A 14,210-nucleotide genomic window follows, 5' to 3' on the forward strand; every position below is an offset into this window, starting at 1 on the left:
TGGGACTATACGTGCCTGCCACAATGCCTGGCTATTTTTTTGGTTGCAGCTGTCATTGTTTAACAGGCCTGGACTGGGCTTGAACTTGCCAACCTCGGTGTATGTGGCTGGCACCCTACTCACTGAGCTGGGGTCTCATTATGTTATTCAGGCTGGTCTTGAACTCCTGGCCTCAAGCAATCCCCCCATACCCCCACCTCAGCCTCCCAAATGACATGTGTGAGCCACCACATCTGGGTCAACTTTGTTTTACCAGCATTTCTGTGTTCCTCCCAGCTGCCCCTACCTGTGGGCACTTTATCCCTAGCGCTGTCGCTCTCATCTCATCCCTGACACCAGTGTTATGGTCTGCGTGTTACAAGACTGGGGGAAACAGGGCTAAGACAGGCACAGCCTACTGGCCTCAGGCCTCCAGCTCCAGGGGTATGCTGCAGAGCTGGGTCTAAAGCCCAGGCCGGCCACATGACAATGCCTCCTCTCAGCTGTGTTTGTGAAGCCAGCGTTGCCAGGCCAGGGAGGGTGAGCTTTGCTCTTCTTTCTCTGCCTGTGTGGGGAGGGCCTAACCGGGGCACGCCTTTTTTCATTCCTCTATAAGGAGGTTGTTAGCGTGGGCTCTTCTTTCCCATGTGTGCCTGGGCTAAGCTGGACTCCTGCTCCAGTACACGGACCCGGGGGCTAACCCGTGCCCTCCGCGTGCCGTGTGGGGGAAGGGCTAACCTGTGCTCTTCTTCTCGTCGTGCTTCATGCCCTTCAGCCTCTTGAGCATGCCGCGCAGGTCGGTGACGCCATGCTGGAAGGCGATGCGCTCGTACTCGGATGGAGGCGCCTGTCGCAGGAGCTCCCACACGTCGTCCTCGGCTGGTGCCTCCAGCTTCGAGTCCCTGTGTCCCACAGTCCATGTGGAGAGGCCTCAGAGGATACCCTGTGGCCAGGGGCAAGACTGCGGGCCCTCCTTCCCTGGGGTGGGGTTTCCTGGCCCCAGGACCGAGGAGTTGTAGCCGCCCCTGCCCTTTCGGTGGGGCAGCTTGAGTCAACATGGCTCCCTGGCCAGGTGTGGGTCCAAGAAAGCTTAAGGGGCACTGGGGCTGGGGAGGGGTTCTTGGCTGAATTAGGGGGTGACCAGGGTGCTGGCCTATGGTGGGCACTCACCGCGGGATCCGAAAACTGCTGCTCCAGGTGGGGTAGAAAGAACAGTGAACATATTAAAGGTCTGAGCACCTCCCCATGAAGACTCAGGAAGACACACACACACACACACACACACACACACACACACACACCGTGGGCCTTCTCCTCCCTCTTCCTGCCCACTTACCCCCTGCATGTACAGGATTCCTGTGTGCACTGTCCCTTCCTTTTTTTTTTTTTTTTTTTTTGCAGTTTTTGGCCGGGGCTGGGTTTGAACCCACCACCTCCGATATATGGGGCCGGCGCCCTACTCCTTTGAGCCACAGGCACTGCCCATACTGCCCCTTCTTAATCCTCCTAAGCTCTGACACATGGAACGCTGTGGGGAGGACCCACAGGTCACCCCAGTCAGTGGGCCCCTCATCCTGGTCTGTCTGAGTCTCTCATCAAACCCTGGCAGGGATGGGTATAGGATCCTGAAACGGTGAGTTCTGACCCCCCATGGCCCTGCTGCCCCAAAGCACTCAGGCCCCATTTCTTACTCTCTGGGCTGCAAGGGTTGGGGGAGGTGGAGGGAGGGAACAGAGGACACAAAAGTCAGTTGGGCTAGACTGGTAGACAATTCCTGCAGCTTTGGGGACCTCTCAGCTTCTCAGGGTCCCCAGAGTCTATTAAGGTGAGCTATTGCAGACTCAATGTGGGGTAGCCTAGGGGGACACTGTGAGGATGACTGTTCACAGGATATAATGTACCCAGAGCCCTTTAGTTCTTCCCCAAACTGAGATTACCCACTTGACAGATTAGGAAACTGGCTCAGGGAGATGCAGAGACTTGCTCTGGGTCACACAGCTGGAACATCTCAGTGCTGGGTTTGAAACTGGGTCTTACCACCTGCCTCAGGAGCTGCCATCCAGGGACTCACCTCTTCTTCAGCAGTGAGCTAAAGTCTAGAATCCCAGCATCCTCATGGCCATCACTACAGAGAGGGACCCCAGTGAGGCTGCAGTGGAGGGACTGGAGGGGCTTGGGAGCAGGACAGGGGTATGGTGAAGTGGGAGGGAGAAAGACTGGCCAGACAGGACTCCCTGCCCATCTCACACCCCCAGAGGTCTGTGTGCGGTGTAGATGGGGGCTGGGGAAGGGGTACCTGATCCGTCGACCACCTCCAGTTATGCTCCTGTGGGGTAGACTCAGTCTTCTCACCTGCCCAGGGCACCTTACTCTCCCCATCCCCCACTGACTTCAGCCCCACCCTCCCATCTCCCCCAGTTCAGACCCGGAGGGCCTCAGGCTCTAGCACTGTCCTCCCCCAATCCCCAAAGAGAAACGGCCACTTACGTGCGGCGGAAAGCTGCTCGGAGGTCCAGGTCTCCGGGGCCAATAGCCTCTGGGTTCAAAGTGGGAGAGAAGGTGGGGGAGGGGGCTTCAGAGGGGGCCATGTGAGAAGTCTTATCATGAGGCCTCCCCTAGTCCTGGAAGTCTCAATTAACTTCTGTCCCAGCCTCATGTACATGCATTGGGTATATGGGCAGCACTGATAGCACACTGGGCATGCTTTCTAGTATTGGGAAATGGGGCCAGGTGTGGGGGACCAGGACCCAAGAGGAGGCAGAGCTCAGGAGCCCAGGATAGAGATCAGGGCCCTCCTCACCATGGACAGTGAGGTTGAAATTGCAGCTGTCAAATTTGTCCTTGGTGGATACCTCACAGCGGTAGCCGCCAGCGAAGGCAGCCTGGACATCAGTGAAGTGCAGCTCGAACAGGTAGACCTGTGTGTATTGGAGAGGGGTCAGGGGAGACCCGGGCTAGGAAGCAAGGCTCTTCACCCCTGAAGGAGACTGGGGGTAACAAATGCCCATCAGCCTCACCCTCTGGGTTTAGTTAATCCATGAAGAGATTCTGTACGAGTTAGAAGAGGGGCCCCTTCCCAAGACCCATGACTGCCATCTGCTGGCAGGCATCATGATAAGACACAAATCTGTGATGGTTACAAGGCAAATGGCATCTACAGAAGACAAGACACTTCCCTGCAGTGCACAGCTCAACACATTGGCCTTGCCCTGCCAGAGGTCCTTTGCATCGCCCAGGACTGTGGAAGGTTCAGAAAAGGAGAGGCTGGGAGTCAAAGCACAAGGTGACTTCAGGCTTAAGATGCTAGGCCTGGGTCTGAGTGGCCTGCCAGCAGCCACTTAACCTCTCAAGGTTTGGTTTTCTCCTCTGTATAATGAGGAATTGTTCTGGCCAATCCCCGAGGGTCCCTTGAGGTCTGATACCTGGCCATCGGGGGGCTTTACAACCTTAGTAGCTGAGGCCCTCATGCTTATGCATGGTGTCCCCAGCCTTCCTGAGCTCCCTGGGTGTGCCAAGCCTTATTATGTCCCCTCGAGACAATAAAGTGCTCCAAGTCCCCAGTGTCCCCCTTTGCCCTCCCTGTAGCCTCACCATATTCTGCCCCCCACACTGTCCCCTAGTCTCCTATGGCCCTTTCTTGCACCTCCTGTGTGCCTCTAGTCACACGGCACCCCCATGCCTCCCTGTGCCTCATGCCTGCAGGAGCTCTCCATGTCCCCTCTCCGTGTGTCCCCACAACCCTAGCTGGACCCACCTTGCTGGCCCGGTCATAGCTGTCATGTAGTTGTAGGTGTTGGCCCACCTTGCTGCTCAGGTCCACCCACTTGCCCTTGAACCACTTGACGATTGGTGGTTTCAGGAGACTAGCCCCAGCCACCCGGGCTGAGAAGGTGATGCTGCCACCTACAGGAGAGAGGTGACAGGCTGGGCTTGGGGGTACCCTACTAGCGGCCTTCCTTCCCACTCCACTCTGGGGCACAGCACAGCCCGTACTCACCCACAGTAACTTCACCATCCTGTGGCCGCATCACAAAGAGGCCAATGGGGTCTTCGGGGGTTCCAGGACACCCAGGCACAGAGTTGCTGTAGTCTGCTGAGCTTGACCCTGTGGGCAGAGAGGCCTTGGAGACATGCCTGGGACAGCCCCTGTTCTCCCTGCCTAGCCCTTCTTACCTTCAGGACCTGGGACACTTCCTTCCAGCTCAGTGGCTGAGTCCAGGGCTTCTCCCGGGGTTCCAGTGGTCTTGGCAGGGCCAGGGGCTAGGGCTGGGGCTGAGGCTGGCATAGGCTCTGCCTTTTCTGGAAGGGATCAGGTGGGAGTTGTGGTGCTGCCTCTAACCAAAGACACTCACCCTGTCTCTCCTGAACATCAGCCCCAGGAACCCACTGCCTGGGAGGAAACTCTGGTAGCCATGTCTGTCCTTCCTCTGCCAGGCCAGACAGGCAGTGGGTTCTTCAGAGGTGGCCTGTGCTTAGCCGAGGGCCAGCCTGCATCTCACTTTCTTCTCAATGTCACGGGCCACCTGTGCCCACGTCCTGGTGCGTCTGCCCCAGATAGCTCTGGGTCCATCCCTGCTCTGCTCCTCCAGGCCCTGGCCACAGCCAGCCACCTAGGCTAGGCTGGGCTTCTCCTCAGCCACACCCCACCAGGGCTCCCCCACCTCCACCAGCACACATAGCCTACTAAGCTGCCTCTCTGTTGGGAGTCATTACCTCCCCCCAGGGAGATCTCCAGTGGGAGGGTAGAGTTGTGCCTTGTTCATCTTTGAATTTTCCCACCAGCACAATGGCTGGAACAAGCCAGGGAGGTGCATGGGGGCCTTCAAAGAGGTCATGGACAGGGCAGTGCCCATAGCTCAGTGGTTAAGGGTGCCAGCCACATACACCAAAGCTGGCAGGTTCAAACCTGGCCTGGGCCAGCTAAACAACAATGACAACTACAACAAAAAATAGCTGGGCCTTGTGGCGGGTACCTATAGTCCCTGCCACTTGGGAGGCTGAGGCAAGAGAATTGCTTAAACCCAAGAGTTTGTGGTTGTGAGACTCTGTCTCCGGAAAAAAAAAAGAGGAGGTGGTTTGGCACCTGTAGCTTAGTGGTTACAGCTCCAGCCACATACACAGGTTTGAACCCGGCCTGGGCCTGCTGAACAACAGTGACAACTACAACAAAAAAAGAGATGGGTGTTGTGGCGGGTGCCTGTAGTCGCAGCTACTTGGGAGGCTGAGGCTAAAGAATTGCTTAAGCCAAAGAGTTTGAGGTTGCTGTGAGCTGTGACGCCACAGCACTCTAGGCGACATAGTTAGACTCTGTCTCAAAACAACAACAACAACACCACAAGGAGGCTACTTCAGCCAAGGGCATAGCCAACACAAGGGCAAGAAAGTGTGAAAGCACCTCCCATGTCCTGGACAGATGGAGAGGTGGCTGGGCTGCCTTTTCCTCCAGAATCCCACACCTCAGGGAGGGATGACCAGGATCTTACCTGCCTCTATGACCTTGAGGTCAAACTTGACCTTGGAGGAGCCTGCAATGACTGCATAGGACCCCTGGTCTGCAAGGCCCACATCCCGCACTGTCAGCGTGTGCTGTGTGCCCTTGGCTGCCAGGCCATACTTGTCACTGGCTCCAATGTCATTGCTGCCCCGCTGCCAGCGCACCTTCACTCCTGCTCGCTCTGTCTGGGCCTCAAACACAGCGGAGCTACCTGCGGCCACTTCCATGGACCGGGGCTTCTTACTGAAAGCTGAGACTGGAGGGCCAGATGGAGGCTGCAGCGACCCCTGGCTGGACCGTGCACACCCCCCTTCTTTTCAGCCTCTTCTTATTAAATACTGTAATAAGCACTTTCTATGAATCATCTCTTGTAATATTCCCAGCTCTATGAGGTGGTGCAATTATTATGTCCATTTCTCAGAAGAGGACACCAAGGCTTAGAGGGGTTAAGTGACTTTCTAAGGTCACACAGCCAGTAGATGGGAGAGCCAGTGCTGTGGTCCTAACCTCTTCTGAAGACTTTTGTTAGGTGTGCTCCATAGATATTCCACCCTCCCTGCCTGGGGCACCTATGATGAGCCCAGCCTCCCTGCCCCCACTGTGGAGGCCCTTGGCAGGAGGCAGGTACTCTGCCTACTTGGAATGTGGCTAAATTTGTTCAAGGGCCTCAGGCTGAGAATGAGCAATTGAGATAAAGCTGGGAGGGGGTTGGGGGATGGGCTCTGGATCCCTGCCCTGGACAACCTTGGTAAGGACATAGCCCAGGATCAGAACCCAGGGCTGTGATTTTTCTCTGCCCTTGGCTGGGGTTCAGGGTCCTACTGACTGTTCCCTCCCAGAGAAGAGGGGCTATGTCACCCTCAACCTGGGGGGCCACATGCCAGAGGCTTACAAAACAGATGATCTTCTACAACTGGAAGAAGCTCCCTCCAACCCCCTCCACCACCTTGCCCTGTGCAGATGGGGATACTAACACCCAGAGAAGGTAAGGACTTGCCAGAGGGTACTTAGTGAGCTTGGCTCAAGTCTAGAGTAATCTCAGGCTCCTGTCTGCAATGAATCTTGCTGCAGGAGAGGGGATGGGGGCAGGGAAGGGGTCCTTGTGTTCTAATGGGATGATGGCCCTGGGCACTTCCTGCCTTGGCTCTATCCCCTCTCTGTGACCCTTGACCTTGAGTTACCCTCTCTCTCATTAGAGTGAGAAAAAGAAGTGAAAATTTAAAAAGGACCTGGTGGGATCTCTATCGTGAGGCTCAGAGGCCTCATCCTTACCTGTCCCCTCAAGAGTTTCTTCCTAGCCCTCCCCCCAATTATAGATACCCCCAACCCATACTCAGACCCAACCACAGGCCTGGAGCTACCTGGCTTCTTCCCTGGCTCAGGCATCTTGAGAGAGGTCACACCAGGCACCAAGCAGACACCAGCCACCCAAAGAGGGACTAAGCGGGGTCCTGTTTGTCCCACTATATATGGGGACCTCCCCCCTTCCCAGGGTCTGCTTATCTGCCTCCTGCCCAGCCACCTGCTAAATATAGACAAATTCCAGAGAGCTGAAGTCTCTCCAGGGAGAAGGTAGGGCCTCATTGTCCCCGACTGGTTCTTGTCCCCATCCCCCAGCTTGCCTCCCCAACCCTTGGTGAATATCATGGTTCCCCCAAGTCCTGCCTACATGTCTGTCTGGTAGCAAACTGTGTGGTGTGAGTGTGCTAGGCCCACAGCCCTAAGGCTAACAGATGGAGAGCACCCTGCGAGCATTGTGGGCAATGGTTGTGCCCACAGACCCTGGGGCCTGGCTGCCCCTGAGTCCTGGCAGGGGCATTCTCTCAATCTTGTAGCACCTTGGTTTCCTCCTCTATGAAGTGGGGCTGGTGAGAGTAGCACCTACTGCATAGGACTGTTCCATGTTTAGAGTGGGTTTATAAGTAAGATGCTTAGGGCAGTGTCTGGCATGTAGAAAATGCTGAATCAATGTTTGCTCTTATTACCTGGCCCGTGTCATCACAGCTCCAGGGCCTGGAACTGACCTCAAGGTGTAGAATCCTGGGTGGACTTAGTCCAGGGCCAAGTGGGGAGGAGGCTATATTGGGGACTTGTGTCACCCAAATGGAAGAGCTAAATGAGCCTGCAGGTGAGGGCATGAAGGCAAATCTGTAAATATACCCAAAGAGGAATATAGACGCAGAAATTGGCTCTTGTCAAAGTAACAAGGATCAACACAAAGATTAATGCCAGAATGTTCTGAATCCTCTCGTCACTCTCTCCACCAATCCTCTGTGACCTCTTGCCTGCCCCCTGTGACCTCTAGTCACAACAGTTGGTTAAGGCACCAGTCACATACACAGAGGCTGGCGGGTTCAAACCCAGCCCAGGCCAGCTAACCAACGATAACAACTGCAACAGAAAAATAGCCAGGTGTTATGGTGGGTGCCTACAGACCCAGCTGCTTGGGAGGCTGAGGCAAGAGAATCGCTTAAGCCCAAGAGTTTGAGGTTCTGTGAGCTTTGACGCTACAGCACTTTACCCAGGGCAACATAGTGAGACTCTGTTTCAAAAAAAAAAGAAAGAAAGAAACAAATTATATGTGACTCCCTCCAAGCAACACTTAGTATCAGGAAAGGTCATTTAACTCCCTCTTTTCTGGAAGAAGGGAGAAATTCTGCACTCAAGTCCTTGCAGGAGGTTAAAACTTACCATCCCTTTAAACACTGAAATTCATTATTTTCTTCCATTTTAACCACGTTTAAATCATGTCACCTGCTTCTGAGGCTTCTTTAAGAAAAGCCACTGAGGGCCAGATGCAATGGCTCACATTTGTAATCCTAGAACTCTAGGAGGCTGAGGCAGGTGGATTGCCTGAGCTCGCAGATTGGAGACCATCCTGAGCCAGACCAAGACCCTGCCTCTAAAAACAGCCAGACATTGTGGTGGGTGCCGGTAGTCCCAGCTACCTGGAAGGCTGAGGCAAGAGAATTGCTTGAGCCCAAGAGTTAGAGGTTGCTGTGAGCAATGATGCCATGGCACTCTACTGGTGGGAACAAAGTGAGACTCTGCCTCAAAAAAAAAAAGAAAAGCCAGCTATTACCAATTAGCCTTCCTGCAGCAGGGCAGGGAGCATCACGGTTGGGCCTGTGCAGAGTGTTTGTCCCTTATGACAACAGTCCCAGAATCTGGCTTCTTTCGGGTCTGTAGACTGCTTGGGGGAAGTTTCCTCACTCCCAGGCTGTCTGCTGCCACTTCTTACTACCATCCAAAGTAAGATTCAATACTTACAGGCTTCCCTGCTCATCTTTGTCTGCTTCTCCCCAGCTCTGGGTGAGGTCCCAGAGCCAACATACACAGGACACTGGGCTGCACACCAGGCATTCATGTGTCTGAGGTCCCACTAGGTTTGCATCTTGTGAGAACACTTGTGGTCTACAGGATTTGGGGCTTAATTCCTGTTTCTTGGCATGGTAAAGAGTATCCTCTTCCAGATAATGAAGCTTCCTGCCTCACGTCCACTGTCAGGAACAGACCTGGGGTGGGATGCTACCCAGCCGCTCACCAGCTGTGTGATCTTGGACAATCTGACTTCTATAAACCTTCATCTCCCATTCTGTAAAACGGGGTGAAACTAGACACATCTCAACTTACTTACAAACACTTACTAAATGACCAGAACATCCAGTGTCCTTGCTGTCATCATCATCCCCATCATCATCATGGAGGTTGTAACCTCAAGACTATGCGTTTAAGCTTCATTGAGGCTTTAAAGAAAACAATTGTGGATAGAGGGCTTTATAACATGCTCTATTCCCCTAACAACAACTGAGGACTTGCTCTTTCCACCAAACTCTAACTCCTGCTCAGGCAGGCACTGTGTGTCCCCAGGGTCCTGCATTGGGTACAGTCCTCAATAAATACCCCATGGACAAATGAGAAAAAGAGCAATGTGGCTGCACACTGGGCCCAGACAAGGTGCGCAACAAATTTTAAAAAAGACGGTGTTGCAAGAGGATTAACTGATAATAACTTTACTTGGTTGGGTGGGGGAGGCTCACGGGAGAGAGTGGGAAGGGGGAGATGTCCAGGTAACCTCTGGAGCCGGGACTGCAGTCCTGGAGGGAGGTGAAGCGCGGGGGTGAGGAGGGACTGGGAGAGTCGGGTGGATGCGGGCAGTGAGGGGGGGCCCGGCCGCCACAGTCCTGCCCCGGCCCGGGGAGCGTCCTCCCTGTGTCCGGCCGGCGAGGGCTTAATGCTATACGGCCAGCCGGAGGGCCGGAGGGCCGGCGGCCCCGCAGGTGCTGCGCGCGGGCTCAGTGGGGCGGGTGGCGGCGCTCGGCCAGGGCCCCGCGGCCCAGCACCTCCCCGCTGAACTGGTAGGTGAGCTTCTTCTTCACCTTCTTCACCTCGCCCGTCTTGCCGTAGTTGCGCAGCGCGCGCGCCATCTTCTGGTAGGTCATTTTCTTGCGGTTCCCCTTCTGGATGCCCCAGCGGTGCGCCAGCGCCTCCTTGTGCTTGGACGAGAACTGGAAGGTGCCCTTGTCTTTGTCCACCCACCAGATGCTGTCCTTCATGTCGCCGCTGCGCAGCAGGTCCAGCAGAAACTGGTACAGGCGGATCTTCTTCTTGCTGCCTGTGGGATGAGGGGTGGGTGGAGGCCATGGGGCACCCCGACTCCTGAGGGACCCCAGGGAAGGGGGGTGTCTGCGAAGAGCTGTGGGTTGGGGGCGGGGTGACAGCTCCCCCCGGGGGCACACCCACCTGCTGACTTCTACACAACCGCTCACACCCACTCACGCCCACACAGCTCACATGTACACACACGCACACCAGCTCACATGCTCACACCTTACTACACCTTCACATGCACACACCCACTCAAACCCACACACTATTCACACACACATGCTGACACACTCAAGCCCACTTACGTCCACACCTACTGACATGCACACACCCACTCATACCCATGCACCTGCTCAAACCCATACCTGTTCATATACTCACACCTGCTCACACCTCCACACCTTTACCTGCTCACATGATCACACCCACTCACACACCCAATCACACAAAGACACAGCACAGAGGTACAGACACACACCTCACACACTTTTCAGAGATGACTACGTCCACTCACAGCACACATGCTTATAGACAGGTGCACGCACTGAGATGATCACAGCCTTACAAACACACACTGGCCAACACACACATGTGCACACACAGCTGTGGGCATAGCTGCTAGGTCTGTGGCCCAACCAAGAGTCCCACCTGTTTCCCCATGGAGGAGCCCAGGCCCAGGCTCCAGGCCCTCCGCCTCGCCATCAGACACCTCCAGTGGGGGACTCTGCCGCTCACCCTCCTCCTCATCTGAGCTGGGCTGGGCTGGGGACAGGGACGGGTAGGGGAGGCACATCCGGGGCAGGTAGGAGACCTGGAAAGGTGAGAAATGGAGGTTGGGTTCAGGAAGGAATTGCCCAAAGCCCAGGGTGGCTGGGTGGGGGCCAGCACAGATGGGAGACTGGGGAGAGGCTAGGGAATTGGAGGCCAGTTAGGTCGTTGCACATAGGGGTGCAGGCTGTGATGAAGAGGGTCCTGAAATCTGTCCCACCACCCCTCCCAGCAGGGCCTTAGAGCCAGGGCTGTTGGCACCAGGACACAAAGGTACTGTATAGACCTGTGGGCCTTGGAGCAGGGTGGGCGTGTCAAGGAGCTGGGAGTTGGGAGCAGAGGGGTTTTTAATAAGCAGGGTGATGGCTGAGTGAAGGGTTCCTGGAGGTTGGTAAAGGGTAGGAGAGGTCAGCAGAGGTCACTGATTGGGGTTAGGGTCATGAGGAGAGGGAGGGTCAATAGAGGTCAGTAGAGGTCAGTGTTCAGTGACCTAGATGCAGATCCCTGAGTGTCGGGGGCCACAGCAAGGCATTTGGGCAGGGACGCTGTGGGGGGTGCAGGAATTATCTGGGGTCTGTCCACCCTCAGGGCCAGAGGAGATAAAGGGTGTGGGGTCACAAGGGCAGCCAGAGGGGGGGGTCAGACAGCAGCCGTTGGGGCTCTGGCCGCCGTTGGCACGGTGGGGCAGGAAGCTGGGTTGGGTAAGAGCCTGTGTCAGCTTCCTGTGAAGCTCCTGGGCCCCACCACAGGCCTGGCAGCTCCTGGAGGACATGCTGATGGTGGCACGCACCTGGTGGCCAAGGCTGGCATGGGGTGGCGCCATAGGGGTGTCGAGGACATGCATCTGCTCCATCTCCATGTGGCGGTAGAGCTGCTGCAGCTGAGGGGGCTGCACACTCTGCAGCTCCGTGAAGTGGTTCTCGGGGAAGCTCTCGAAATCACTGTGCACATGGTGTGGGGGGAAGTCCCAGTAATGGTCTGTGGGGGACAGCCGGGCAGTAAGGGGTGAGCCACAGAGTGGGTAGGGCAGGCAGAGGTTATAGTAACACAAAATAATAACGCCAGGGCCTATAGGCCTCTACCTAATGCCAGGCTGAGCTGAAAGTTTACATTAATCATGACAGTTAGTGCTCATCACCCATGGTGTTCCATTGCCACCCCATTTTATAGGTGAGGCCACTGAGGCTTGAAAAGGCTACATAACATTCCCAAAGTCAAAGGCCTCATCAGTGGCAGAGCTGGACTCGGGTCCAAAGCACTTCCTGTGTGCTCAACAACCATTCTATCCTGTTTCCCAGATGGTCACGAGGACCAACAATCTGAATCCTGGCTCTGCCATTTGCTTGCTATGTGACCTCAGGCACAGGCACTGACCTCTCTCACCTGTAAAATGGAGATGATAGTTATTGGGAAGATACAAACAATTTCACATTTGTAAAATCTCCTAGGCCCAGAGAAGGCCCTCGGGGAAAACTGATTCCCTTCCCTGCTCTGAAGACTTCCTACAGGTTTCTGAGCTTCCTGGCTGCCCACAGTCACACACACACACACAACCTTGTCACATGGTCAAGGTGTGACAGCAGAGTCACAGGACTGACATTCCTCATACACCAGAACTTGGACAGACACATGGGGTGCTTCCTCTTCAAAGGCATGACCTTGGGCAGCCACACCTGTGTCCCAGGGAGGTTGCCAGGCCCAAAACTTTCCTGGAAACCCCCTGTGGGTGCCTTTGGAGTCTGCGGTAGGGTAGACTCAAGTCTGAGGAATGGCTGCATGCCACTGGAAGCCCTGTCTTAAGACTAGGGGAGATCTTTAGTACGGTTTCTCTGGGCACCTTTTCCAGGAACAAAAACTACCTCATGTCTGAGGGACTTCCTGGGCACAACTTGGGGTCCCAAAGAAAGGGTGGTGATAAAGTGACAAGAAGGATTTTCTCATGTGGCCCCAAGAGGGAGTGTGTGAGATGCCAGGCCTGGAAAGTGTCTCTGGGACACCTGTGTGCACAGGTCTGCTGCCTCCCTCTTACTCTCTTTCTCATACAAACACAAACACATCCCAGAAAAACAACGCGTGTGTTTAGCTCTGAATATCAGAGGACTTCCTTCTAAACATATTTAGTGGTATATTTGCTGTGTGACCCCAGACAAGAGATTATTTCCCTTGAGCCTCTGATCCCCCACTCTAAAAGTCAGAGATGAAGCTGGGTAGTTACTGAGGCCCTGTCCCAGTGTGATATCATATGAACCTACAACCCAGGCTACTCAGACTCCCGTCTCTGGAAGCCACAGGGTGCAGAAGAGAGAAAGCACACGACTGGGCATCAGGCAAAGCTGGGTTTGAGTCCTCACCTTGCCATTTACCACTGTGTGATGGTTGGCCGGTCATTCTATTTCTCTAAGCCTCAGTTTTTTTATCTGTTAAATGGGGCCAATAATTAGACCCATCTCAGAGTTTCGTTGTGAGGAGTAAATGAACTAATGTAATGCCTGCAAAGTGCTTAGACTAGAACCTGGCACAAAGTAAGACTCCATAAACGTTAGCTATTATCATGATCATTATTACCTTTAATATATATATGTTATATATATATAATACACACACATACACATATATATATATATATATATTTTTTTTTTTTTTTTTTTGCAGTTTTTGGCTGGGGCTGGGTTTGAACCTACCACCTCTGGCATATGGGGCCAGCGCCCTACTCCTTTGAGCCACAGGCGCCGCCCTACCTTTAATATTTTATTCTAGAGAGCTTGGATTAGTACTTGAGCATACAGCAGACACTTTTTTTTTTTTTTTTTGAGACAGAGTCTCATTTTGTCACCCTCAGTAGAGTGCCATGGCATCACATTTCACAGCAACCTCACACTCTTAGGCTCAACCACTTGGGCTCAAGTGATTCTCTTGCCTCAGCTTCCCAAGTACCTGGGACTACAGGTGCCTACTACAATGCCTGGCTATTTTTAGAGTATTTTCCCCAATGCCTAAATATAGTAGCCACCAGGAATTCAAAGACCAGCCTGGGCAATACAGCAAGACCCTGTCTCTACACAAAATTTTAGAAACAATTATCCAGGTGTGGTGGCTATAGTCTCAGCTCCTTGGGAGGCTAAAGCAGGAGGATTACTTGAGCCCAGTGGTTCATGACCTCAGTGAGCTGTGATCACAACATTGCAGTTGATCCTGGACAACACAGCAAGACCCTTTCTCACACACAAAAAAAGAATACAGTAGCTGCACAACAAACATTTCCTAAACGAATGAACGAATGGATGAATCCTAGCTCCTTAAAGAACTCTCAGACTCGGGTGGCGCCTGTGGCTGAAAGGAGTAGGGAGTCAGCCCCGTATAC

The 14,210-nt window shown here is 54.2% G+C and overlaps 2 protein-coding genes across 3 annotated transcripts in view; both read right to left on the reverse strand.

Moving 5' to 3' along the window:
• MYBPC3 (myosin binding protein C, cardiac) overlaps positions 1 to 6,859 on the reverse strand; it is a 17,701-nt gene extending 10,842 nt beyond the window's left edge. Inside the window, exons 1-11 of the mRNA XM_023510094.1 lie at positions 6,835 to 6,859; positions 5,463 to 5,729; positions 4,153 to 4,278; positions 3,977 to 4,084; positions 3,734 to 3,882; positions 2,780 to 2,897; positions 2,467 to 2,515; positions 2,276 to 2,305; positions 2,051 to 2,104; positions 1,150 to 1,167; positions 718 to 881 (exon numbers count right to left, since the gene is read on the reverse strand). Of these exons, the coding sequence (XP_023365862.1) occupies positions 718 to 881; positions 1,150 to 1,167; positions 2,051 to 2,104; positions 2,276 to 2,305; positions 2,467 to 2,515; positions 2,780 to 2,897; positions 3,734 to 3,882; positions 3,977 to 4,084; positions 4,153 to 4,278; positions 5,463 to 5,729; positions 6,835 to 6,859 (1,108 nt within the window). The remainder of the gene's footprint in view (positions 1 to 717; positions 882 to 1,149; positions 1,168 to 2,050; positions 2,105 to 2,275; positions 2,306 to 2,466; positions 2,516 to 2,779; positions 2,898 to 3,733; positions 3,883 to 3,976; positions 4,085 to 4,152; positions 4,279 to 5,462; positions 5,730 to 6,834) is intronic.
• A 2,611-nt stretch (positions 6,860 to 9,470) lies between these two features.
• SPI1 (Spi-1 proto-oncogene) overlaps positions 9,471 to 14,210 on the reverse strand; it is an 18,845-nt gene continuing 14,105 nt past the window's right edge. For both annotated transcript variants that reach the window (XM_012801284.2, XM_023509641.1), the window contains exons 3-5: positions 11,640 to 11,827; positions 10,730 to 10,892; positions 9,471 to 10,088 (exon numbers count right to left, since the gene is read on the reverse strand). In XM_012801284.2, coding sequence (XP_012656738.1) covers positions 9,769 to 10,088; positions 10,730 to 10,892; positions 11,640 to 11,827 — 671 coding nt within the window. In that variant the 3' untranslated portion in view covers positions 9,471 to 9,768. The remainder of the gene's footprint in view (positions 10,089 to 10,729; positions 10,893 to 11,639; positions 11,828 to 14,210) is intronic.

The sequence above is a fragment of the Otolemur garnettii genome, unplaced genomic scaffold (genome assembly GCF_000181295.1).
Source record: "Otolemur garnettii isolate 467f Iridium unplaced genomic scaffold, OtoGar3 scaffold00001, whole genome shotgun sequence".
In the NCBI taxonomy this organism is placed as follows: Eukaryota; Metazoa; Chordata; class Mammalia; order Primates; family Galagidae; genus Otolemur; species Otolemur garnettii.